The sequence below is a fragment of the Gymnoscopelus microlampas genome (genome assembly GCF_963454915.1).
Source record: "Gymnoscopelus microlampas genome assembly, chromosome: 3".
NCBI classification, from domain to species: Eukaryota; Metazoa; Chordata; class Actinopteri; order Myctophiformes; family Myctophidae; genus Gymnoscopelus; species Gymnoscopelus microlampas.
In genome coordinates this window covers 13,878,052-13,903,413 of record NC_139940.1, presented here as the reverse complement: position 1 = coordinate 13,903,413, position 25,362 = coordinate 13,878,052, and the positions used below count along the sequence as shown (strand labels likewise).

Genomic DNA, 25,362 nt, shown 5'->3' with positions numbered 1-25,362 from the left:
CGAAGATGCTCTAGTCATCCTGTAAGCTGGTATTTGTTTGAACATGGGTGGCGTTACTCAAACAGTCTCCTGAGAATATACAAGCACCGTTCCTCAAACAGGGTTACGTCATTATGCACGTCAAACACTGCAATCTTGGTTTACAGAAATCCTTCCCCAACAGTGTCTTTCCTGCACTTTAATTAAATATGAATTGAGGCTAAACTAGGTTTAAATAAGTCATTAGAAGATGTGTCTCTCCCAACTGTGGCACACGCAGCTATAAGCAACAACAATTTATGTAATAACAAAACACAAATACTCAGTGGACACTGATTCAAATCTAATTATTATATAATCTGTCTGGGACCATCCACTGTTAACTTTTTTATTATTATCTTCTTGTTATATTGTATTGTTAGCACGGTCTTGCGGAACATGCCACACCAACATTTCACTTCTTGTATCAGTACTGTATGAGTGAGTGACAAATAAAACTCTCTTTAATCTTGAATCACCTGGTGTTGTCCAAACTGACATTGCCCTGTCAAGCTCCCTCACAGCAGAAGAACTAGCTTGGTTGTTTTATTCAATTGTTTTCTGGCCAAAACTTGACGTTTACAGGCTGACGACTGGTAAACAACTTAAGACATTGGCAGTCAGCGTCCACTTTTGTCAGTGTGGTAAATGACACTGCTTGCAAGGCTTTTGACAAACATACTCCACGACAGCTTGATTGGAAACAGGAATGCTTAAATCAGTGGAAAACAACAATAAACTAGAAATACCGCATCGTGGTTATATGCCTCAGCCAACCATTTGCAGTTTACATCCATGTCTGCCCAGGCTCATAATATTGTGAAGACTGTGAAGGAATTTCTCCAGGAAATTCGGCCTCTCCTCTTGTCTCTGTTGGGTTTTTTGCCTTTCTCCCTCGGTGTGTTTGTTCTTTTTTAACACCTGATGTGAGGTGCATTTTTGATTTGTGATATAGGGATCTACTATATAGATCTACTATATACGTTTTCTGTGGCGGCCCAGATATCAAGTTCATGAGACTAGGACAAACAACCCAAAAGGTTCTTTTGAAACTTTTAAAACGTTTCTTCACATGCCATTACATTGCCTTTTAAGCAATATACACAGTGTTGTTCTCTTCAGAATCAACTCCATGTTTGGCAGGACAGGAAATATACTAAGAAAATATTATTCAAACTTTATTTATGTCATTTTAGTTTTTTGCCATCAATGCCACCCCAAAGTTTTGGTCAAATATTATGTTTAGTACTGAGGTCGGGTCATGCTTCATATTTCATCTCTGGAGACATCTGTCATCATTTCACTCCACAAGCCTCCCTTCTCTGGCTATATGGGTAAGGTAGCAGTAAAAGCCTGATTTATACTTCGTCGTACAATGGTGTCCCGTGCCGAAAATATCAGATCTACAAGCTCACAACGCGTCGCATTTCGGCACGGGACACTGGTGCACAACATAAAAATCTGGCTTAAAACTCTATGAACTCACTCCAGACATTTTGGTGTGTGAACTTTACTTGACTTACAGCACTTTGCTCTTTGGGGAGCATACTGTAAGTCATTCATTAACTTTCTCCAGCTGGTTCAGTGTTGGGTGATGTTCTCTGCTTGCTTCCAAGATGTTCCAAAGGGCCTGTGTGTCCGGAGCTAATTTCACAAACCGCTGGACTGATCATCAAAAAAAGTCTTGTGCACACTGGCATACGGTAGGCCAAATAAGTACCTCTACTATTTTTTATTTTTTTGTTACATTAGGCATTAGGCCTTTTTTTCTCTCAACTTAGTCCTTATGCCAATTAATCGTCCCCACACATTCTGTGTTGCCGCTGCTGTGCTGTTGTACTCTACTGGCTCACCTGCCAGCGAGGAGCCTCCACCGGGAGGACACAGCACCTCCGTCCTATTTCTCCCGGTCAACGCCGCCCGGCTTCTCTCTCTCGAACACGGACAATTCTATTCGAATAGACGCCCTTGATGTTCTTGTTTCCTTGAGTTCTGCCTAGACAGAGCATCTCCAGCTGTTCCTGGGTCTTCCTGGCTTTCTTTTCCTCAGTGGCTTCCAGGTTAAGGCCTGTCTGGTCGTGTTGGAGGATGGTTGATTCAGGGTGTGCCCAATCCAGCCCCATATCCTGCATTTGATTATGCGTTTGATTTGTGTTTCAATTTGTTCTTGTGTTGGGATTTGCCAGAGCTCTTCGTTGGTCATTGTGTTTGGCCAGTAGATTTACAGGATGTGTCATAAGCATCTGTTTGCAGTTTATTGGTTGTTGTTGTTGTGGTTCTCCATGTTTCTGCCCCATAAAATAAGATTTGACATTTGGGTCGAAGATGCAGAGTTAGTTTTTTTCTTTTTTTTTTTTTGCAGATGTTTTCTGAATTCCATATTTGTCTTAATATTAAAAAGGATGCTCTTTCCGTCCCTATTCTTGTTTATATAGTATGTCTTTGTCGCTGCCTTCGTCCTTCCCAACCATACTTCCCAGGTATGTAAATGTGTCCATACTTTCCTGTGGAGGCTGCAATTGTGGCGAGTGTTGATATTTTGGTCTGCATTTCATTTTTTGTGTGACAGGAGGATCAACAGCAAAGCCCGCAAATAAAGGAAAAACATCTTTCTGCTGCTATGGTGAAGGAAAAAAACAAAAACAAAAACAGCACCCATCCTGTCAGAAGAACTCATACAGCTCATCTTTTGCTGCTGTCCTTGTCATTTTTCGACAGATAATTACAGACACGTTTTTTCCCCCAAATCCGATGATTGAAGGGGTGCTACGAACCCTTTTTTCGGTCTGAAAAAGTATATGCCTGTTTATACTTTTCGTTCATATCTTTCTTTCTACATTTGTCTGTTTGTCACAGATGAAGTCATCATTTGTGCAGAATTATCTCAATGGGGTTATTATAATTTACTGCTTCCTGTGAATCTTTGGTCCATGATAGAGCTATGTAAACAGGGTAGTACCAGGCCAGCTCTCTTCTGTAGGACTAAATATTTGCTAGCCAACTGGCTCCCTTCTGGCTCCCAAACTGTGGAACAAATGCCCCATTGCAGTTAGAGCTGCAGATTCACTCCCAATTTTCCATCGTAATCTGAAGACTCATGTCTTCAGACTCTACCTTAGCCCAAATAGCACTTGACCTAGCCTTGACGACCATGCAGTCTTATGCAAAGGTTAAAGCGTAAATTAGATATCATGTTATTTAGACAGATGCTACTGTAGGTTCATTTGTTTACCTGGCCTCCTATAGTTTCCATAATTTCAATGTACAGATTATTTGATATTATATTGTTTACATTTTAGACAGATGTTAGGTTCTTGGTTTACCTATGATCCTAGATTACACTGTCTCTCTGAATTTGATGTATGTGTTTACCTTGCTTACTGTAAGTCACTCTGGATGGAGTTGAGAAATCAATACAATTTACAATTTAGGCATTTAGGAGACTAAAGCTAAATGCCTAAATTGTAAATTGTATTGATTTCTTAACTCATTCCAATAATTGGCTGTAGGTTGTAATGTAATTCCCAACACATACAGTTGGGTTAAATGTAAAACCTCAAGGTGAAGTAAGGCGTACTTCTCGAGGAAGCTTCCAGAGTGCTGCTGATGGAATCACTGACAATTTCCAGCTGGTAATTATAGGTTATTACACAGACAGCGCGTCATGCGGGACATCATTTTAGCTGCTTTCTGTCAATATCAAGTGTCCTTCATGCAAGACAGCGTAAGAGCTAACACTCAAGTTTTGCATTTCAGTCTCTGAAAACCTCCCTGGGATATTATCTTCCATCTAACTGGCACATATTGTGCCAGTTAGATGTGCCATTTTAAATTATAAAACAATATGTTGTATAATTAAATTTATGATTATAAATGAATTAAAGCTTTTTTCACTTCATCTTCATTGCTTTGCCTTTACTTTTGCTTTTTACCTACATAATTTAGGTATAGCTCTTAGTTCTTCCCCTCATACTTGTCACACAGTAAAATCCAAGGCATCTATTTCTAACTCTGATGTAATTTGGTTGAATTTCATTTTGTTAAATTAAGTCTGCATGGGGATTTGACTGTGTACGGTTGACACCCCCTCGTCAAACTGCACAGCTAGTGGTCAACAGTCCCTCTGAACAACACTGTTTCCGTGACAGACCCACATCGTTAGTCACTGAACTAATCAACTAAACATAATCAGATGAGAGTATGGAACAAAAAGCATGTCTTGGGATTCTCACTCTCCACACACGGACGGCCCCGCGGTCTGTGGGAGCCCCCTTTTTCTGTTCTGCCGAGCCGCGCAGTTCCGACGGGGGCTGTTTGTCAGTGAATATCAGTCAAACACAGACAAACGCAAGTGGCGGGCGGAAGCACAGATGCAACGCAAAAGAGCATGAGGACATTTCACAGTTGACTTGGCAGTGTGGGAAGATTAATTCTAATTGTACAGGAGCTGGCGAGCCTGTGAGGCCCCCCCCTCGTATTCATGGGAGGTCCGTGGTGGTCCTCCAGACCCCCTACTGTATGCACTTTGACAAGGATGCGCTTTGTGCCGTTAACTGTTGGACTGACATTGAATGACACACATGCAAGCGTGCGCACACATGCACACATGCACGCACGCACACTCACGCACACACACACACAAACACACACACACACACACACACACACACACACACACACACACACACACACACACACACACACACACACACACACACACAGTGTAGCCACAAATAAACATACAAAATCATACATTCAATCCAACCCCCCATCCTCCACTCTCTCTCTATCTTTCCTTCCCTCTGTATGTTTTTGTTTTTGCTTGCTCAGTTCTTTGAGTCATTAATGTGTGTCCACTTTATATCTCTCTCTCTCTCTCTCTCTTTCCCCCCTCTCCCCCTGTGGTTCCTGTCACTTGTTCACAGACGAGTGGCCATTACATCACTATGACCTAAATGTGTCACATCCCCTTCCCTCTCTCCTTCTCTCCCGCTCTCCCCTTCTCTCCTGCTCTCTCCTCTTCTCTCTCTCTCTCTGTGTCCTACCCTCTGGACATTTCTTTTAAAAAGTGCTTTTTGTTCTTTCATTGAGTCCCACTTTGATCAGCTTTCCCCTCCTCTCCTCTCCTCCCAGCATTCCTCCTCTCCTCTACTCTCCTTTCCTCTCCAGGGTGACGTTTTGATGTCGTGTCAGTGTCCTGACAAGTTCCCTGTCTCTCCTAAGCTGTGTTCCCCACCTCAGAGAGACCCTAACATGTGACAGGAAATGCATCTCCACATCACAGTCCACTGCTCTCTATGTGTAACTTAGGGACTCATTTACTCTCACGACAACCTGTGCAAAGTCGCTTTCAGGAAGAAAAGAAATGCACACATACACATGCAAGTACACATACTGTATGCATGTGTAAACACACATTATTGCGTGCAGGCACGCACACACAGTGTCACACGAATATACAGATATATGTGGATATATAATGCCTGTATTACTACAAACAAATTTGTGCATGCACGCATCGCACGCACACACACACGTGTGTGCCGTGCGCACACACACACACATTTTACTTCAACAACGATGCCGATTTTATGAATATATGAGTTTTTACAATTCTTTGCCATTTTAACCGCTGCACAGAAAATATCAGATCTACGACGCATTGTGAGCTTGTAGATTTGCTATTTTCAGTGCACACACCGGCACGCAAGTCAGTAAATAAATATGGACTTAGCTCTAACCCAAACCCTTAAACATAACCTCTAAATGTCTAATCCTAACCCTAAACCCACCCTGAATCTTTTCCTAATTCTAACTTTTTTTTTTTTTTTTTTTTTACCATAAAACACTTTTTTTTTGCATTTGAGGAACAGGATAAATGGTCTTCACAATGTCTATTTCTCAAATTCTACTGTTATTTTGGGGACATTTGTCCCTCACGAGTATACTAATACACACACACACACACACACACACACACACACACACACACACACACACACACACACACACACACACACACACACACACACACACACACACACACCACCCCAAATAGTATTCACATGTATCACTAATAAGGACAATGCAGACAGAACACTGTGTGTGTCTCTCCATTCCCATCCATCCCTTGGCCTCGCTCATCTGTCCACCCACACCTCCCTCTGGCCTCTGTGTCCAAATCTGATCCAGTCCCATGCTTCTATTGATCCGGGCAGCCAGTGACTCATAAACCCTGGGACTGGGAGTCTGGGAGAACAGCTGTCAGCTGCCTGGCAGGGCTGGAAAACATCCCCAAATTGGGAACCTGTGATGTTCTTTCAACATTTTAATGACACAATTGACATTTTACAACTTCGTAAATTTGAAACAAGTTTGGCCACTTAAACCATTATACTTTCTTGAACAGGGTCCCCGGGGGTCTATAGAAGGCCCCTGCTTTTTTTTCTCCTCTATACCAAATGTCTTCACCAAAAATAGCACATCTACAAGCTCATATCGTGTCACGTTGCAACACACTGTAAGCTTGTAGATCTGCTATTTTCTGCAAATGTTTTAGTCCCTGGGCCAAGACCCCAAATGTATTATATGAACAGTGAACACAAAAACAATATATCTCCAATGTATTCAACCCGTGGTTGACATGAGTATCTCCAGTGAATATTCAAAGATGAGACACTGAAAAGGTATTTGTTAACAAATATTGTCAAAACAAATTCAAAACGAAAACCTTTTGAAGAATTTTACGGTGTGGCACCACAGGGGACAGCGAGAGAGAGAGAGAGAGTTTTCAATCTACTGGACACAGTTGAATAAACCACTAAAATGTCAACAATGGGGAGGAATAAGGTCTTGCCTTTAGGCAATCGGATGAAAACACAATAATTAGGATTTGGGAAAGTTGTAAACTTGAAGTATTCTAACCCTAACCCTCTTATGTGCATACAAGGTGCAACATCCAGTTATATAAACATGAATCAAAGTAGAACATCCAGAAAGCTGAAAGACCATGTTGGCTTCAGAGAGAGTCCAGGTTGGAACAGCTCTATGATGAGGGTGAATGAGGAATTCTCAAAAAGCTCTGTGAGTGCCGCCTGATGGATATCATGTTGAAAGCTGTAAAATGCTCCACAGGGCTTCTTCCAGGAGGTGAACCTCTATAGTATTTTTGCCCTTTAGCCAGAGAAGGATACCTTTGCAGGCAAGTTTCATCAATGCTTTTTAGACAAGCATGTGCTGCTAATCTGTTGTACTTTCACATCAGCTACTGACCCTTCCGCAATAACACAAGACTCCACACAGAGGTCCCTCAACCCTGCATCTTGGAATAATTTCCCTAGATTGGAAAGTAGATTGCAAATGGTGTGGAACTCCCCCAAACTGATAACAGCGTTTTTTTAAACATACTATTTCACACTATTTCTGTTACCTTGATGTATAATACCCGCCTTTTTTCAAAACAACACAAAGTGTATGCAGAATCAAACACATTACCTTCATAAATGTTTTAGTTGCCTTAGGTTCAAGATTAAGTATGATATGGACCGTTTGTTTGTGTGCTTTTTGGAAACAATGACTACGCTAATAGGGGCAAATAACAAAATGTCCAATGAATATGAAAAACTACTCCCTTATCATATATTAATTAACTTGTATTGACCCTATAAGAAATGTTATATAGGTACGGTTTTGCCCACTCAAATAGTACCGATATCTGGTCGGGCCCCAGAATAGGGACACTATGCTTTCATGTGGTTAACATTTGCCTTGTTGAAACACTAAGAACCACACAATCCTGATCGTATCTACGATTAAACCCCAGGCCTTCTCCTGAGATGTCTGCCTGTCAGCTCCCTAACTATCAATCCTCCAATGGGGCAACATAGAGGTGTGCATAGCTGAACCGTTTTAGCACCCTCTGGTGGACAGATTGATGTGATTTGATTTTCTTTATTGTCCTCTTGGGTAAAATTGTCCTCTGCATTTAACCCATCCTAATGAGCAGTGAGCAGCCACCCTGCAGCGCTGAGGGACCAACTCCAGTTGTAATGCCAGTACCTTGGTCAAGGGCATCGGCCCCTGGAAACCACAGTACCCTGAGGAAACCCAACGCAAACATGGGATGCAGACAGAGTGACATACATACAATACCTTCTTTTTTTTGCATTACAATTGTTTTGCATTGCCTCAGTTTGCATTGCCCTTTTGCTTAAAATAAAATTAAAGGTTTTTCTTTGGTTAAAATAAGTGTTAAATAGCTCTATATTCTGATAGTACTCATTGCTAAAGAGTGTTTGTTCAGTAACATGAGTCTCCATGTCTCTCCAGCCTTTATTGAACAGAAAATGCCTTTTCAGGTCAGGATAGCAATTTTATCCAATCAGGATAGAGAATTGAAATTGATTGGCAGATTACATGGAGCAAGCGAGAGAAGCGTTAAGGTATGGTCTAGCATTGCAGATAAGCTTAAGGGCATGATTTAGCCTGTCCTTACACAGTGGTATAGCTTTGCACAGGTATGCATGGTGTTATGGCCCTTGCTTTTCGTGCCATCGTTGGTCCTGGGAGGGGTGGGTGGGTTTGCTTATTATTTTCTTTTCTTGATCCTTTGTTGTGTTAGTTTTAAGTTGTGTTTGTGTTGTATGTATATGTATCTTGTTTTTGTTTCGTTCTATGTATCTATGTATACTGGCATAATTGTATTGCTGTTGTGATATGATGAATAAAAACAATTGATAACAAAAAAGAAAAGAAAAGAGCAGACACAATTGCAACTGGAACACTATAAAAATGAAGATGATAAATGGGTACTCTGTCCTGATTGGCTGGAATTGTGCAACCCACCTGAAAATGTATTTTATGTCTATTAACACATTGGGTGCCAGGTTTTTTTAAAAACAGAGTACACTGAGTGCCAGGATTTTTAACCATTTTTTAGGAGCCGAGATACAGGCTTTTGAAGTCATAAGTTAACCAGAAAGTGGATTGGAGTCAAAATCTTCGGAAAATGATATCTCCTGGTGCTTAGAAGGTAAAAAAAAAAAAAAAAAAAATTGATTTTTTTTTTTATTTTTTTCAAAAATTTTTTTTTTTCAAAAACCGTATATATACGGTTTTGGCACTCCGTGTAAGTATTGCAAAAACCGTATATATACGGTTTTGGCACCCAATGTGTTAAAGAGCTGGAGAGATGGGGAGACCCCTGTTAGTGAAACAGTAATGATTCCTATCATAATATAGTGCTTTAACCTTTTAACAAAAAGCTTTTAGTTTTAACCAAAAACTATTACTGTACTTACCTGTCCAAAGACACTGGTCTAAAGACTACTCTTCGTTTATTTCAAAGCCATCGAATACTATTGAGATATCATCAAAACCTTTACTCATTAGTCCATACCAGGGGATGCCGGGTCACGACTGGTCGTGACGTTATCCTGACAACCAAACAACCAATAATACCGCAACTGCGACTGCAAGATCCCATAGCCTGTGGCAAAAATGAACAGCTTAAATTTGGGAAAAGTGTAGTATCAGTTTCCTCACTCACACTTCCTCACTCCCTGCATATGCCAAAGGTCAATGCCCATGTGCAATTTCAGATGGATTCAGATCGGTCAGCCCACCAAGGAGACAAATGGACGAGGACGGACTGACTGAGTTTTTTTCACTTAATATTAGGATTAATGCCACCAAACAATACTGAACTATCAATTATTGATGGTCAACTCACGTAGGCAGACAGATTCATTAACGTTGGGTTCGTGGCCTTCGTCACAGACACACCCTCCGACTGGCACCATCCACTCGCCTTCTGCGTTGCAGTGCATGCGCGGCGCACTGGCACCCGGCGCTTGGCTGTTTGGGACACATGTGCCACTCACAGGAACCAAAGAGGTCGACTCCGCCCCTGAGGGAGTGGCGGGGTAAGACGCCAGATGACGACTGGTGGCTGGGCAGCGGCGGTAGAAGACGGTCACGCCCATGAGGGAAACGCAGGCGCCACTGTCGACGACGGCCAGGACAAATCTGAAACCAAGGTGAAAGGGGAGGTCAAATTAAGATGGCAAGCAATTCTGCAGAATTGCTTGACACTTGACATGCATGCAGTATGTGTGTACTGTATTTATTTGTTAATCTTTTCAGTTACACACATTCAGATCATAAGACTTACGGTCTGTTTTTAAGTTACACAATACACTCAGAGTTCTCTTATGTTAGTCACTGAGTTGCTCTGTAACAAAATGACGGTACAGTACATTCCTTGCTCAAGGGCACATTGATAACATGAAAGGGAAGTGTTTTTTTGCTCATTTCCCCTGGGTCTGGCTGTTTTGAGTCATTGTGGATTCAAACAGAATATAGCGGTTACCCATTGCGTGTGAGTGGGGCGAAGCTGCGTGTCTTGATGTTAATGCGGCGGTAGCGATTAGGTTGGTACTGGTGAGGGGAGCTGGGCTCCACCTTGGAGAAGCTCTTATCTGCAGCGATGGTGTCAACCTTTACCCAGCCTTCCCTGGTTTCCTTCTCCCCGTTGGACGGCTGGAGGGAGGGGGGAGAGGGGGGGGGGGGGGTGGAAGAGGGTGGAGGAGGTTAGAGGAGGGTGGAGATAGAGTGGACACACGGCACGGGGTCGGAAGGACGAAGAGGAGAGAGGGAAAGATAATGAGTGGTCAAGAGAGGAAGAAAATTACATGTTGATGAAGCGTGGTCGACGGAACGGAAGACAACAGGCAGACAATAGAGTCAAATTATGGACATGGAAAGGAGTCAGTTGGCGGATGAACAATAGAGATAGAAAGAAAACAGTGGAATAAATCAAGAGAGAGAACAGACATGGGAAAGAAAAGTTCAGACCAAGTTCAGAGGTTGATGTTTGTTTGTCTGTCTTTCCTTCTTTCTTTCTTTCTTTCTTTCTTAAAACATAGTCTTGCCAGACGATCGGAAATCTTATTTATTGTCAATTTATAAGTCAATTTATTGGCTAGAACAGCAGAGAAAACCTTGGTTAACTTTTGCATTGGTTCTGCAATGTCGTTTTTAAATCTCCAAATTGTTTCCATCCAGTTTTAGCCTATACTATACATTGAATTTAGATGTCAACAGACGAATCAGTGGGCCAAGATCTCCAATCATCGGGCTATGTGAGTCTATAGGTTTTTTGAATGCAACTAAACTAAACTTATTTAAACCCCCAAAAACACTGAGATTTTTAGGTAAAACACAAGTTTTAGACTGCAACTTAACTAAACCTGCTAAGTTGGTATTCCTCCTCTTCAACCATTTAGTCTCATATGAATACATGGCTGTCTGTGTGGTATATGATGAATACATATGAATATGTAGTGTACAGCGTCCCACCAGGGGATCTGTGCTCAACTCTATCCCCTAGACTCATGTGGCTGGTTGCTCTGCTTCCTGCCCTGTTGTGACTCGTTATCGCTCATCAGGCTTTGATTTGCATTCTTAAGCAGCATCCCGTGTTCCCTAAGGAAAACGTGTGTATTCATCTGTGAACACCAACTCTCCTCCCTCCCTCCCTCCCTCCCTACCTCCACTCGGCGAGGGTGAAGACCCGTGCTACAGTAGCTGAAGCAGTGGGGGAGCTCAGCATTTTTTACTTTTACCTTGAAGAGGCAGAAATGTAGAGACGAAAAAATATGCAACTTGCTAACTCTTGCCAGACACTGCGTGTCCCCCACCCCCCTACCCTCTCAAGACTGAGGGAACTTCCGAGAGTCCGCAATGAAACGGTGGATGGGTAGTATATTTGGTGTCAGACTTCAGTGTAATTAGCGGGATTGACAGTGAGCTCTGCGTAGACCACAGCAACACAAGTTTTCCATTTTGCGAAAACCAATATTCCCCCAGCAGCATGTGCTTTGTGTCAGCGCGGCCTGGAGAGGGTGTCAATCCTGACAGCTGTTCTTGGCAGTGCGCTACAGCCATAAACACAATCATTATGTGACTCCTCAATGTCGCAGGATGATGGGCAGAGTTGCTATTTGTTTTCTGGGTGTAACCTGAACCTGACAATGCTGAAATTTACATTTTGTTTCCCTTGCTTTCATTATTCGGCCTGACATTCCATTGCCTGGAGTGCTGCTCAGTGGTCCAAAAATAGCTGGCAGAAGTAGAGGGACATACTTCCAGAAACTTTTCAAATGAGTTCATAAGGGACAGAAAAAAATGCAGCCTACAGTAAATCTTAAAAGAAGTTTCATGAAGTCTTTCCAACATATACACACTAAAGATATGCTTTTCATCAGAGAGGTCAGAGTGCAGGGTTGCTCGCAGTACAGCACCCTGCACGGAATGGTTATCGGGTTCAATGCCTTGCTTAAGGGTACTTTGGCAGGGCTTTCCTGTGAAAAAGAAGGATGTCCAAGGCAAGCACTGAACTCCAGACTAAAGTAGAATGATGGTAATTGTAGTTTGTTTTGGGACTCCTTCCTGACATTCACAACTATTGTGTAAATATGATGGTAAATTGCTAAATATCAGCTTCATAATGTTGTTATTATGAATTATTATCTCACAGTTCTTTTTGTTTGCCTGAAGTCCCTGGTTGTGTTAATAGAACAAGATAAACATCTTTGGGCAGGTGGGTTAGGGTTAGACTCAGGGGTTAAAAGCCCGCACTGGGATTCTTTTGAGCATATCAATTGGGGTTGAATTCACATGCATTCTTAAAGTCTTACTGAAAACATGCTATTTGGATCTTTCTTACTATCATAAATAAACATTTAGGTAAGTCTATTTTACAAACATTACTAACAAACCTATTACAACCCGAAAGTATGAAATCAAATAAAAAAAATCGATGTGAGCGAAACATTGCGTGAATAAATGAATAAAACATTGGGAGCTCATTTCTCAGTGTGCAGATATGTGTCCCAGTGGTGTTTGGACATGCACACCTCAGCAGCCCAGGTCCTCTCCAGTTCCCTCTGGGAGTCGGCCTGCTTGTAGTACAGCGTCAGCGTTTCTCTGCAGGTGGGCGACGGCGAGCGCAGGCTGGCGCAGTCCCGCACAGAGAAACGCAGCGTGACGAACACCCGCGGTGCCGAATGGCGATACAGGAAGGGCGTGGCCAGCCAGTTGTCCTGGGCACGGGGATTCTGGTTGACGTTGCAGACCTCGAAGGTTCGGATGAGCCTGCCCCGATCGTCCAGAACACTGACCTCATCCCACTAAAAGACAGAGAGAGAGAGAGAGAGAGAGAGAGAGAGAGAGAGAGAGAGAGAGAGAGAGAGAGAGAGAGAGAGAGAGAGAGAGAGAGAGAGAGAGAGAGAGAGAGAGAGAGAGACTGTTATACTGTACAACTATATCTATACTGCATATTGTGGTTGCACAAGTTCATTCACCATTACACTTCCAAGTACATGACACTGACTTGGTGTTTGGTGTACATGTTGGAACAGTAAACTAACTGTAGACAAACATATCTACGACTCAAACAAAAGGCGGTTGCATAAACCCACAATGCTTACAGTATTCCCCAAATAGCCCAAAAGTAAATAGAGAACACCTTAAAAGACCCGCCAACTGACCAATGCGACAAGGACATACGGGTGGAGAGTGTGGTTCACAGCATGTGGGATAAACGATCATTTGAGTTTGTTTGATTACGTCATGAGGCTACAGTATAAACTGAGGCCATGCTACTGTAAACACATGCTGGCTCAAGAGAAACAGGATCTTGAACCGGTGGCCTTAGAATAGGCACTGTGTGTAAACTGTTAAGATCCCTGCGTGTCTGAGCGGTGTTTAGTTTAGCGCCATGCAGCCCAGCCCACAAGAGATTATGCTTGATTCATACTTGGCAGTGGTGGAAAGTAACTAAGTAAATTTACTTAAGTACTGTACTTACTGTAAGTACAATTTTGAGGTACTTTTACTTATAGTGGAGTATTCTAATTTTTCATACGTTTACTTTTACTCCACTACATCTCAGAGTCAAATATTATACTATTTACTCCACTACAATTATTGGAAAACTTTAGTCTCCAATCATTAGATAACTTTGTCTAAAAGCTCACAACGCATCGCATCACGTTGCAATGGGATCTGCTATTTTCGAAAGATTTTGAAAGCTGTGAAATGGGACATTCTGCATAATGGGTACTTTTACTTTTGGTACTTTAATTATATTTTGATGCCAATTCTTTTGTACTTTTACAAGTCATTCTGGACTTTTACTTGTAACAGAGTACTTCTACATTGCAGTATTGATACTTTTATATAAGTAAACATTTTTAGTACTTACCACCACCACCACCACTGATACTTGGTTGCGTGCCAGTGTTACTGATCTACAAGCTGACAACGCGTTGCGATGCGACACCGCCTCGCAACCAAATATAAACCAGGCTTTATTGTATCCTGGAATCCTGAATTGCCAACATAATGTGAAAGTAAACTCAAATATGTGTGTTTATGCTGTACACTCACCTCTGTATTATCTTTCAACAGACCACACCACAAATGGTAGTTTATATTTTACAAGATAAACAAGAAGAACAATGCCAGTGTTGATTTGCAGGTCTTATTCTGTGTATACATACTTACCCTCTGACTGTTGTTTGGCATCAACACTAATATACAGCAATTTTGGAAAACCTAGTAGACTGAAATTCCTCATTTAATGCTTCCATGCCACAGACATAGACAAAAACATGTATTTTGTGAGTGAAGGTCGTAAAATGACTCATAATTTCATCTTTGTGTGTGTGTGTGTGTGTGTGTGTGTGTGTGTGTGTGTGTGTGTGTGTGTGTGTGTGTGTGTGTGTGTGTGTGTGTGTGTGTGTGTGTGTGTGTGTGTGCGTGCGTGCGTGCGTGCGTGCGTGCGTGCGTGTAGAGCCATATGAAATCCGTTTTATTTTTTTCCCAATTCCGTTTTATTTTTTCCCAAATTCTGTTTTTTCCATTTTAATATTTCTGAATTCTGTATTTTGCTTTTTATGCTCATTTTTACCATAAAAAAAAGTGTCTGGTAAGTGGAAATGAATAAATGTTCAAGATATAACAGTCCATACATGGCCCTTGTTGTGTTATACGCAAAAATGTTCCCAAAATAATTCGGTGACTTCGGTCTGAGCATGCGCAAAATGGCGTCGCGCATGTATTATTGTTTCTATCGTCTTTCTAAGACTATTTCTACGTGGATTTTACTGTTTATAAAGTAGGATGTGGCCATGCAAAATGGTGGTGTCCCGTGGATTTGTAAAAATTCGCGGTAAAAAAAAATATTTTACCGCGATTTTTTTTTTTTTTCCAAATTCTGCAATATTCCGTGTTTTATTCCAATTCCATTTTTATTGGTCATTTCCGCGATTCCGTCCGCGATTCCGTTAACACGGATTTCATATGGCTCTACGTGCGTGCGTGCGTGCGTGTGTGTGTGCATGTATGTGATGGACCACTCACAGCAAACTAAACAGCTCAGCTGAGTGCTACATCACTCACAGTCAATATTAGACTGTAAATGGTGGATGATGGCTGATTTAAGCGGTCGCACCTGGCCTGAGTTAAACAAATAAGTGACAACTGGGCGTGACAACACACCTGTTCTGTAGTGGCACACAGGATAATGGACAATTTATGCTTTGAACGACGAGTGTTGACTGACTTGTCGCACAACGAAAGTGATGTAAAAATGACAAAAATGTGTCATGGAGGACCTCTGCAGATGATGTCGTGTACCTCAGGAAAATTTTAAAGTTGCAGACGCTTTTAAAAAATGTTGCATACTCTGATTGGTTGGGAAGATGCACAATAGAACGCTGTCATGTCGCTGAGTTGCAGACCGTATATGGATGCTACAAACTCATGTATGTGCGACGTGTCTATCATCACTTGTCACTCAAAGCATAAATTGGCCTTAAGGGTCCAGTCACACGTGCCAGACACACACACACACACACACACACACACACACACACACACACACACACACACACACACACACACACACACACACACACACACACACACACACAGAGACAGACACAGAGACAGACACCACAGTCAGAAAGAGCCTCTGTCATGACAGATTATAATATTTGCTCTTGTTTGGATATTACTGGTGGTGACAACTGATAGGTTCTTTATCATTTTACATACACCTTAGGGCTTAGATTACACAACTACTGATTGTATTACCTAAGGCAGTGGTTCTCAAAACGTTTGATTTCAAGGAGCCCCAGTTTAGTTTGCATAAAGCCACGGACGCCCATAACTCACAGAGTGTGAAAATGGAATCAAATGGATTCCATTTTATTGAATTTGGTTCCAATTGTATACTCTCTGAGTTACTGATCTGTAAGTGTCCATTTGGTCTATCAATAACTTAACTGGGGACCCCCTGGAACCCCCTCAAGGACCCACTTTGAGAAACACTGACCTAAGGCACGGCAAGCAGGTGAATGTAGGTTTCTGGCGCTGCACAGAAAGATGGATAAGTTTAGCTATTGAGCTCGTTATAGACCAATCACAGCTCTACAACTACACTTCACGTTAGCACAGCCTTGCTGCCTTGTTCACAATCTCATACTGTCTCTACAGAATAGAATGTACAGACCCTGCTTTATTTTTAATGTATCTATAAATGCACAGAATATCTTGTGCATTTATCTGTGAGTGAGTCCCCTGCATATCTCAAGCAATTTACTTAAAATTTGCTGTGTAGATCAGCTGACAGATCAGCGGTTGTCCTGAAATATCTATACATTCACAAATCTCGGTACCTGTCTGTCTGTCTGTCTGTCTGTCTGTCTGTCTGTCTGTCTGTCTGTCTATCTGTGCGTGCGTGCGTGCGTGCGTGCGTGCGTGCGTGCGTGCGTGCGTGCGTGCGTGCGTCTGTCTGTCTGTTTGTCTGTGTGTCAGTCAGTCGGTCTGTCTGTCTGTAGCATTTATACCCATATATGGAGATCCCTGATGTCATCAATATGTCATATCACTAACGGCATACACTGGCCAACAAGTACTATGATAATAGGTACTGCACTATTACCCGCTGTTTTCAGAGTACTTAGTAGCTACGCACTCTTACAATGGGTAAAACGGGTACTCTACAGTAACATGGTGCAATGGGTATTTTATAACCCGAGGGGCATGCATTCCCAACGGGCATGGCCCTTTTTATTCATGGGAGATATGTCATTTTGGAATAAGCCCTTGTACGTCTTAGCAATGCCCACACACACATCATTTAGTGTGTCAAAAGGTCAGTCATTCACTTGCGTCACGGCATGCCTTTGAGGTTTTGGCTTTTTCCTGAAAAGTGGCTCATTTGTGAATTAATACACAGGCCTGCTGTAGAGCCTTGGCATGGTTCTTCTGTTATCAGATATGACCAGATTTGTGTGGTAGTATTTATGATGAGGGGAAAAACACATGGCAATGATTAAACAGGAATTATGACTAATGACATCCATTCCAAACCTCTCAATAATTAAGAAAAAATGCTGAAACACAGAAAATATAAAGCTTCTTGTGTTTAGAAAGTTCATTTCACTCTCTCAAGCCAGAAAACTATCACAATCTTCGAACACAGAATACAATTACAGAATCTCTAATAAAAAAATAATAAATTGAAGTTCCATTTCTGCTCAGCATCCAAAACCTTTGGCCCACTTTGGGTTAGCCAGAGCGTTCAGTACAAATAACATGCAAGAGAGATTGTTCACTAGTCTTGAGTTGACTGAGAACTGAAGCAAATGAAGCACACGAGACCTACTGTATAATAGCCAGAATCAGAATAGCCTCCCTATTCTGGGGACAACCTTTGGTCCCCCACCCACTGTCCACTGTTTGGACATCCGATATCATTAGCTAATCAATGACAGTATCAATGAAGCCAGTATCAATGACGCCACTTGACCGTCTCCTGTTAAAACACATTGCAAAAACAATTGTAAAAGTGTTCTGCAGGATAAAGAATGCTCATAATGCTCAAAACATTACCTTCAGTAATTATACTTTTCACTGCTGCTCTGCACCCAAGAGGAACCGCTAAAGCAAAATAAAATTATTCCAAGATACAGCACAAGGGATAGTCTCTTAGACTGGTTATAATTAGTTGGATGAGAAGAATTAGCAATTTGCGAGACAAATATGCAAATGTCGCTCTGCTGTATAATATTAAAGAAATGGCTGTGCTACAAATGCAGGATACAGTAGATGGAAGATAAATGCAACCTTGTAACTCGCAATAGAGCACTGGAATAGCCCGACTGCAAAGCTCAAGCTATGTTAATATTATGTCAAGATCATGAATATTATTCATGATCTTGACAGTTGCTAAGAACATGTCACACAAATAGCATAACAGCCACCAGCCGTATCATTTTCTAAAGCAGCCAGTGCTTAGCTGTGCTGTATCACTTGCATATTGTGCCTGCTTCAGCATTTGCAAGCGTGCCATTGTTTGCCTGCAACGGATAGGCAGTCACAATGCATTAGTGGCAAGTGTTGAGTAATGGAAAAGACTGGTGTGGTTAAGTTTTGGGGGCTAATATTTTGCGGTCGGTTGAATGCAGTCGGTCGAATTCTTCACGCCACCAGCTGGCATGAAGGGGTGACATTCAGAACGGCATTCAGGCTGAAATGCTAACACCAAGAATGGACTATAACAATAATTATAAATATATAATCTTAAAAGTTGTTCTAACTCAACTGGATGGCAGTGTCCACACCACAACTACTGTATAAGGTCGACCACAGAAAAGTCGATATCGTTGGGATCTCTTCAGGAGGATTTAAGGAACTGACAGTCAATCAAAATCCATCTGAATTTACTTACATTTTCAACACACTCACGTTATCGTTCATCAGTATGGATGCTCACATCATTACAGTTATCTATTAACTATGCCAGGCTGAAAAGGCTGAGTGTGGACGGAGATTACTGCATGTTTTCCTCCCTGCACTACTGTACTATCACTACTGCACCTACTGTAGTTAAGTGCTGTATGGTCAAATCCGTGCCCAGCCGTCACCCGTTTGACAGCACAGGTGTGAGAATGCGTTCTAAAGATCAATCAATTTTTGTGTTCCACCTTGGATCAATGGAACTAACATAGTTAGTGTAGAACTGTACGTTCATATTTATTAGTATCACAGTGAAAACATTTTTTTTAGGAGTTGAAAGAAAAAAATTATATATATATTTTAATATTAATTTTAATATTAATGTTAAATTATCATTGAAATCTAAGCGTTTTGCCAATTATTTGCGGCACACTTGCAATATCCAATAGGGCCCACAGGTTGGGAATGGCTGCAGTAGGGTGTGTGCGAGGATGAAAAGGTGGTCATTGTGGTGTAATACGGTGGCATAATGCATTAGGCCTGATCATGATTATGCAACAACAACAGCTCCTGACACCATATCAGGAAGCACTTGGACACAGTGTGTGTGTAATACATGCATGATGTAAAGTGTATGTGTATGTGAGTGTGTGTGTGTGTGTGTGTGTGTGTGTGTGTGTGTGTGTGTGTGTGTGTGTGTGTGTGTGTGTGTGTGTGTGTGTGTGTGTGTGTGTGTGTGTGTGTGTCTGCGTGCCAGTGTGAGTGTGTGTGTGCCCACAATACATGTCTGTTATTCCAAGCACCAATATGGAAGAAAGGTCGGTGTACCCTCATCACACATGAGAGAGTGCATTCACACCAGGTCCAATTGGAATAATGATAAGATCAGTGGGCAGATGAAAAGAGTCTGGTTCTATCAGGCCTAATGGAGTAAAAAGTCTGCCCCCCCTCTCTCTCTCACTCCCTCTCTCTATATAATTGCAGCTTCACTTGCATTTTGTAAAAAAGGGACCAAAAAACGACATTTCAGGTCAGTCTGATCTGGACTGTGACAATTTCTTCACAGTATACTGAAATACTTGAATACAAAAAAAAACTGGTTTCATCTGGTATTCGGTCATTCATCATGGTACATGTTGATATAATGAGCCTGGTACTGAGACAAAAGGTACTAAATAAATAAATACATAATTAAATTAATGAATGTTTGGGAACATGTCAAACTCCAAACACAAGTACACAAGATAGTTGTGTTGATCTTGTCTACTTTTTTCCATCTACTGTGCACAAAATCTCTTTGACGAAGATAGGAGATACAGATCAGCTATATTTTTGCCAAATATTCGCCACAAAATAGGGACACTTGCACGAAGGCATCAGACTCTGGGATGGTGAGGTGAGCTTTCTCTGCGTTAACCAAACCTGTAAGTCATTAGTAATATTAAACTTAACCGTCGTCCTTTTTTTCCACCTGGCATTGCTTAGATTTAAAGCTGCATTGTGCGATAATGAGCTAGTAGTTTTTATGGTAGCCTAGATCATGTCCACAGGCTACTAGCAGCCTATAATGGATCAAAGGAAGCTTAACAGTTAGCAAGGCTTATATCAGCTCCTTGTCAACTATTGATGTATGACTCCTCCTCACTCAATACCTGCTCCACTCCAACAGCCCACTAGCAACACAGCCTGTCACCATACTGTGTCCTGTTGCTGAATGACCATAAACCTATTTATGAACCATTCCATTTTATTCTTAAAATATGATACATGAATGTACTGTATTATTATTTAATGCAGTGTTTGTGCCTGCTTCTATTCACTAATAGCGGCTATATGTATTGAAGTTTACAGTAATAAACCACTACGACTGCTGTAGTACTACTACTAATAATATTACTACTACTACTATTACTGCCCCTTCCCATTACGTCGGCCCAGTCCATAGAGGTTTTAAAATCTTTATTTGCTTTAAACCACATCTGAGCGTGTTTTATTTATTTCATTTTATTTGTATATGCAAGTCAAGTGTGTACGTGGGCACAGGTGCATTTGTATAATTTGATGTTTTGTTCATCTTGTGCAGCACTTTGGTCAACTGTGGTTGTTTTAAATGTGCTCTATAAATAAAGTTTGATATTACTACTACTACTACTACTGCTGCTGCTACTACTACTACTACTACTACTACTACTACTACTACTACTACTACTACTACTACTACTACTACTACTACTACTACTACTTCTTACACTGTATTATGCACCATATGTGAAGTAGATGCTACTACCTCATGGAGGATAATATCCTATATACATATCCTATATAACAAATAATTGTCTATAAAAACATACACTGTATGTTCCTGTAGTTCATTTGGCAAAGCCGTGGTGATGCGGACGATATGTCAATGTCTTGTTCATTTGTACCCTAGGATCTCTGGCCTTCACTTCTGCTCTTTATGGGGACATACATATAATGCATAATTTAAAATGTCCATGTGTAATGCATGTATGATGTGCATATGATGTGTATATGATGTGTATATGATGTGTATATGCGTGTGTGTGTGTGTGTGTGTGTGTGTGTGTGTGTGTGTGTGTGTGTGTGTGTGTGTGTGTGTGTGTGTGTGTGCGTGCGTGCGTGCGTGCGTGCGTGCGTGAGTGTGAGCGCCTGCTTATGTGTTCATGCGGCATGCGTGTGTGTGTTCGTACAATTACTTTTCTCTGTGTTATTACAAGCACCAATATGGACGAGAGGTCGGACATGATGTGAGTGCATTCACACCATGTCCAATTGAAATGATGATAAAATCAGTGGGCAGATGAAAAGAGTCTGGTTCTATCAGGCTTAATGGAGTAAAATCAGTTTTTCTCTCTGCTTTCTCTGGCTCTGATTCACTCTCTGTCAGAATACAGACAGACAGATAGGGAGTCAGATGGCAAATAGAGAGAGAGAGAGAGAGAGAGAGAGAGAGAGAGAGAGAGAGAAAGAGAGATAAGAGAGAGAAAAGAATAGAACATGAAAACTGAAAACGGACAGGAAAGACAAGGCATGTACAGTATGTGTGCGTGCGTACATACAGTATATGTACACAATCTCTATCGTGTATGTATGCATGCAAGCATGCATGCATGTATTTGTACGTGTGTGTGCACGTGACATATAGTGATTAGATAATACTATATTCAGCTATATCCACACAGGAGTACTAATGCAAAAATGTGTTAATCAGAATGTTCAGCCATCCATTTTTTCATGAACCGATTGCTTTGTTTTTACCATAATTTTCTGATGAACAATACTTTTCTTGATGCAAAACATCTCTGTCCATGGGAACACCTCAATACCGCACGTAATATTTCACATTTTACGTGGAAAGTGTGTCAATTCTGGTCATTATGTATGTCCTGTATAACATGTTTACTGTCAGGCCAAAGCATTTTGTCCACATCACAATATGGTTTCTCTGGCCATGCACTGAGGGAAGACACACTGTGAGTGCTGGATCCATCCCTGACATGCATCAGTGTCTATTATCACCACAGGCCTCACCATGCAGTCCTGACTTCTACCTCCCATTCCTCCTCCATGTCTCCATTCATGTCGGTTGTAGCATGAGCCAGATGTTCTTCCTCTAGCTTTCCCTATCCACCATGTCCCTCTTGGGCTGATCTACATAGGTCAGCCTTCTTCTCCTCCTTGAGGCAGAGCCACTCCTGGGCTTCTTCTGCAGTGTAGTAGTCGACTCGGGCAGGTGGCAAACTCATGGTGACACAGTGGCCAGCAGGCTTCAGACGACACTCCTTGATGTCGTCTGTTACTCTCATGTAGCGTGCCGTCGTAAAGGTCAGTGTTTCATACATGGTCCTGCCATGATACATCAACTGCCATGCGCAGCATGAGTATATATAGCCGCCGTCTGACTTGTAGGGTCCACATCTCCAAGCGGTAGAGTAGGACTGATGCAATGGTTGAAACAGTGACCTTTTGAGCCTCGTGCAGAGGGCCGACGTCCACACTTTCTTCATGCTGTGGAGCGCCGCGTGCGCCAGTTCTCGTCTACTCTCCATGTACACTTTATAAACTTGTACTAGTACTTGCTACATTCTTTGGTCAGGCTCCATTGCTTTCAATAAAACAAATGAACTTCAGGTGATTCCTTTTACACGTAATGAAGTTCAGGCGCTGATTATTGAGTTAACAATTTAGCAATTAGCAGCTGTGTTAGAGCTGCCTGCTTGACCCACATGACATTAATAGGATTGAAATTGAGCATGTCATGTGATTGTGATATGGTGGAAAATTCCAATTTGTTTAGAGTTTTGTGTGAAATGTTTGGCAAATGATGTATGTAGATTTGTAATTTGAAAACATACTATTAGCGTTTAGATGGCTCTGTGGCTGAGGGCATGGACCTTAATTAGTTTGGAGAAATTTGCCAAATCAATTGACAACTCTGATCTTGCACTTTGTAAGTTGCTCTTGATAAGAGCAAATGCTAAATGCCTTAATTGTAAAAATGTATGTATGTATGATGATATATGAATGGACAGGAATAAGAAAGAGCTTTGAAAATGGATCAATGGACAGAAAGAGAGATAGAAACATACTGTAGCGATAAAGACAGAGAGAAAGAGAGAATGTGATTTCAGTAAAAGCCTGACAATGTAGTGACGAGGGACTTCCAGGAGTGTGCGCGATGACAGGCCTCACTGTGTGACAACATTGTGGGCGGTATGCTTCTGTGCCTTCACAAGAAAATAACAACAGATTTCATCTGATTTCTGCAGACTATGTTATTCTCTCTCTCCCTTGTGAGTGAAAAGATGAAAGGTAGATATTGGGGGAGGAAGGGTTGATGGAGGGATGGGGGGGGTAGAGAGAGAGAAGAGAGAGAGGACTCAACTTGGTAATTAAATTTGAAATGAAATCCCAGAGACCCACGCAATGTCTTTGCAGTGACAGAGGACAGGGAAGAAGCAGGGATCTGGACCCAGCCAAGGACACACACACACACACAAACCCCACACACACACAACCCCCCCCCCCCCACACACACGCACGCACGCACGCACGCACGCACGCACGCACGCACGCACGCACGCACGCACGCACGCACGCACGCACGCACACACACACACACACACACACACACACACACACACACACACACACACACACACACACACACACACACACACACACACACACACACACACACACACGCACACATGTAGAAAACAGTGGATAGGATAAACCTCACATGGACAAGCACAAAATACACATGCCGACATGCTCGCTCGCTCACACACACACACACAGACATATGTGCACTAGGGCACATACAAACGCACGGGAACGGACACAAACACACAAGTGCGCGCACGTGATAAGAGAGCTGTAGAGTAGTGGTGCGAGATAAGGGATGACAGTGAGGAGCAGGGGGTCAGTGCTCCTTAGACACTGTAGGCCAGGGAGGGAGGGAGGGAGTGAGGGAATGAGGGAGGGAGGGCTGGAAACAAAAGGAGGGCCAGTTGTCGGTGGGACAGCGAAGGGCAAAGAGGAGAGAAACGAGGAAGGAATGGAGGCAGCAAAGGGCGAGGAACAAATAGGCTGAGAGGAGAGGAGGGCCCAGTCTGCTCAAACTACAGGGTTTTTCATATCGAAATATCGTGAAATGACATGGTGTCTTTTCCTGCTTTTAATCACTTAGACACAATTTTATGTTCTCAAAAATGTTGAAAAAAACATTTAAAAAAAATGTTTTTATATGTATTATTGTCACTATAGTGAAATTGATGTATTTGGTCAAAATCTTTATTTGTGATATTTTATTTTATATACCTACTGTACTGGAAGGAGAGAGAGAGAGTGAGGAAAAGGAGGGGTTGTGGGGGGTAGGTAGGTAACAGCAAATGTGAAAAACCACAAAGAATATCCACTGGCCCTCGAGCGAAAGAGAAGATGGGATACAAATAGAACAGCGTGGAGAGGGTTAAACGACAACGCACTCTCTCTCTCGCTCTCCCTTCGTCTCTGTCACCCTCTCGCTCCTTCCCTCGCTCCCTTTCTTTCTCTCGCCCACTCTCCCTACTCTTTCTCTGTCTGTCTCTCTGTCTGTCTTTTCTTTTCGCTGTGTGCTGCCCTGGGTCAAATAAACATATCGGTATCTCAGAAGCTCTTCTCATCCCAGGACCATGAACAAAAAAAAGAAAAGAAAAGGGGAGAAATCCATGGAAATGACTTCCCTCGCCCAGACACACACACGCACGCGCGCGCGCGCACACACACACACACACACACACACACACACACACACACACACACACACACACACACACACACACACACACACACACACACACACACACACACACACACACACACATACATGCAAATACAAGACTACGAGCAATGTGCATCATGATTCAGCATTTGCACACACCAATTCTGTCCTTATGGACCTCATGACTTAGGAGCCTGAATGAACATTATCAGTCTGTCTCCCTCTCAACTTTATACTGTCTACCTCTC

The 25,362-nt window shown here is 42.1% G+C and overlaps 1 protein-coding gene across 2 annotated transcripts in view; it reads right to left on the bottom strand.

Moving 5' to 3' along the window:
- The window catches only part of ephb6 (eph receptor B6), a 74,631-nt gene that overhangs the window by 29,276 nt on the left and 19,993 nt on the right, over positions 1–25,362 (bottom strand). For both annotated transcript variants that reach the window (XM_084053534.1, XM_084053535.1), the window contains exons 3-5: positions 12,936–13,208; positions 10,388–10,557; positions 9,749–10,044 (exon numbers count right to left, since the gene is read on the bottom strand). In XM_084053534.1, the coding sequence (XP_083909660.1) occupies positions 9,749–10,044; positions 10,388–10,557; positions 12,936–13,208 (739 nt within the window). The remainder of the gene's footprint in view (positions 1–9,748; positions 10,045–10,387; positions 10,558–12,935; positions 13,209–25,362) is intronic.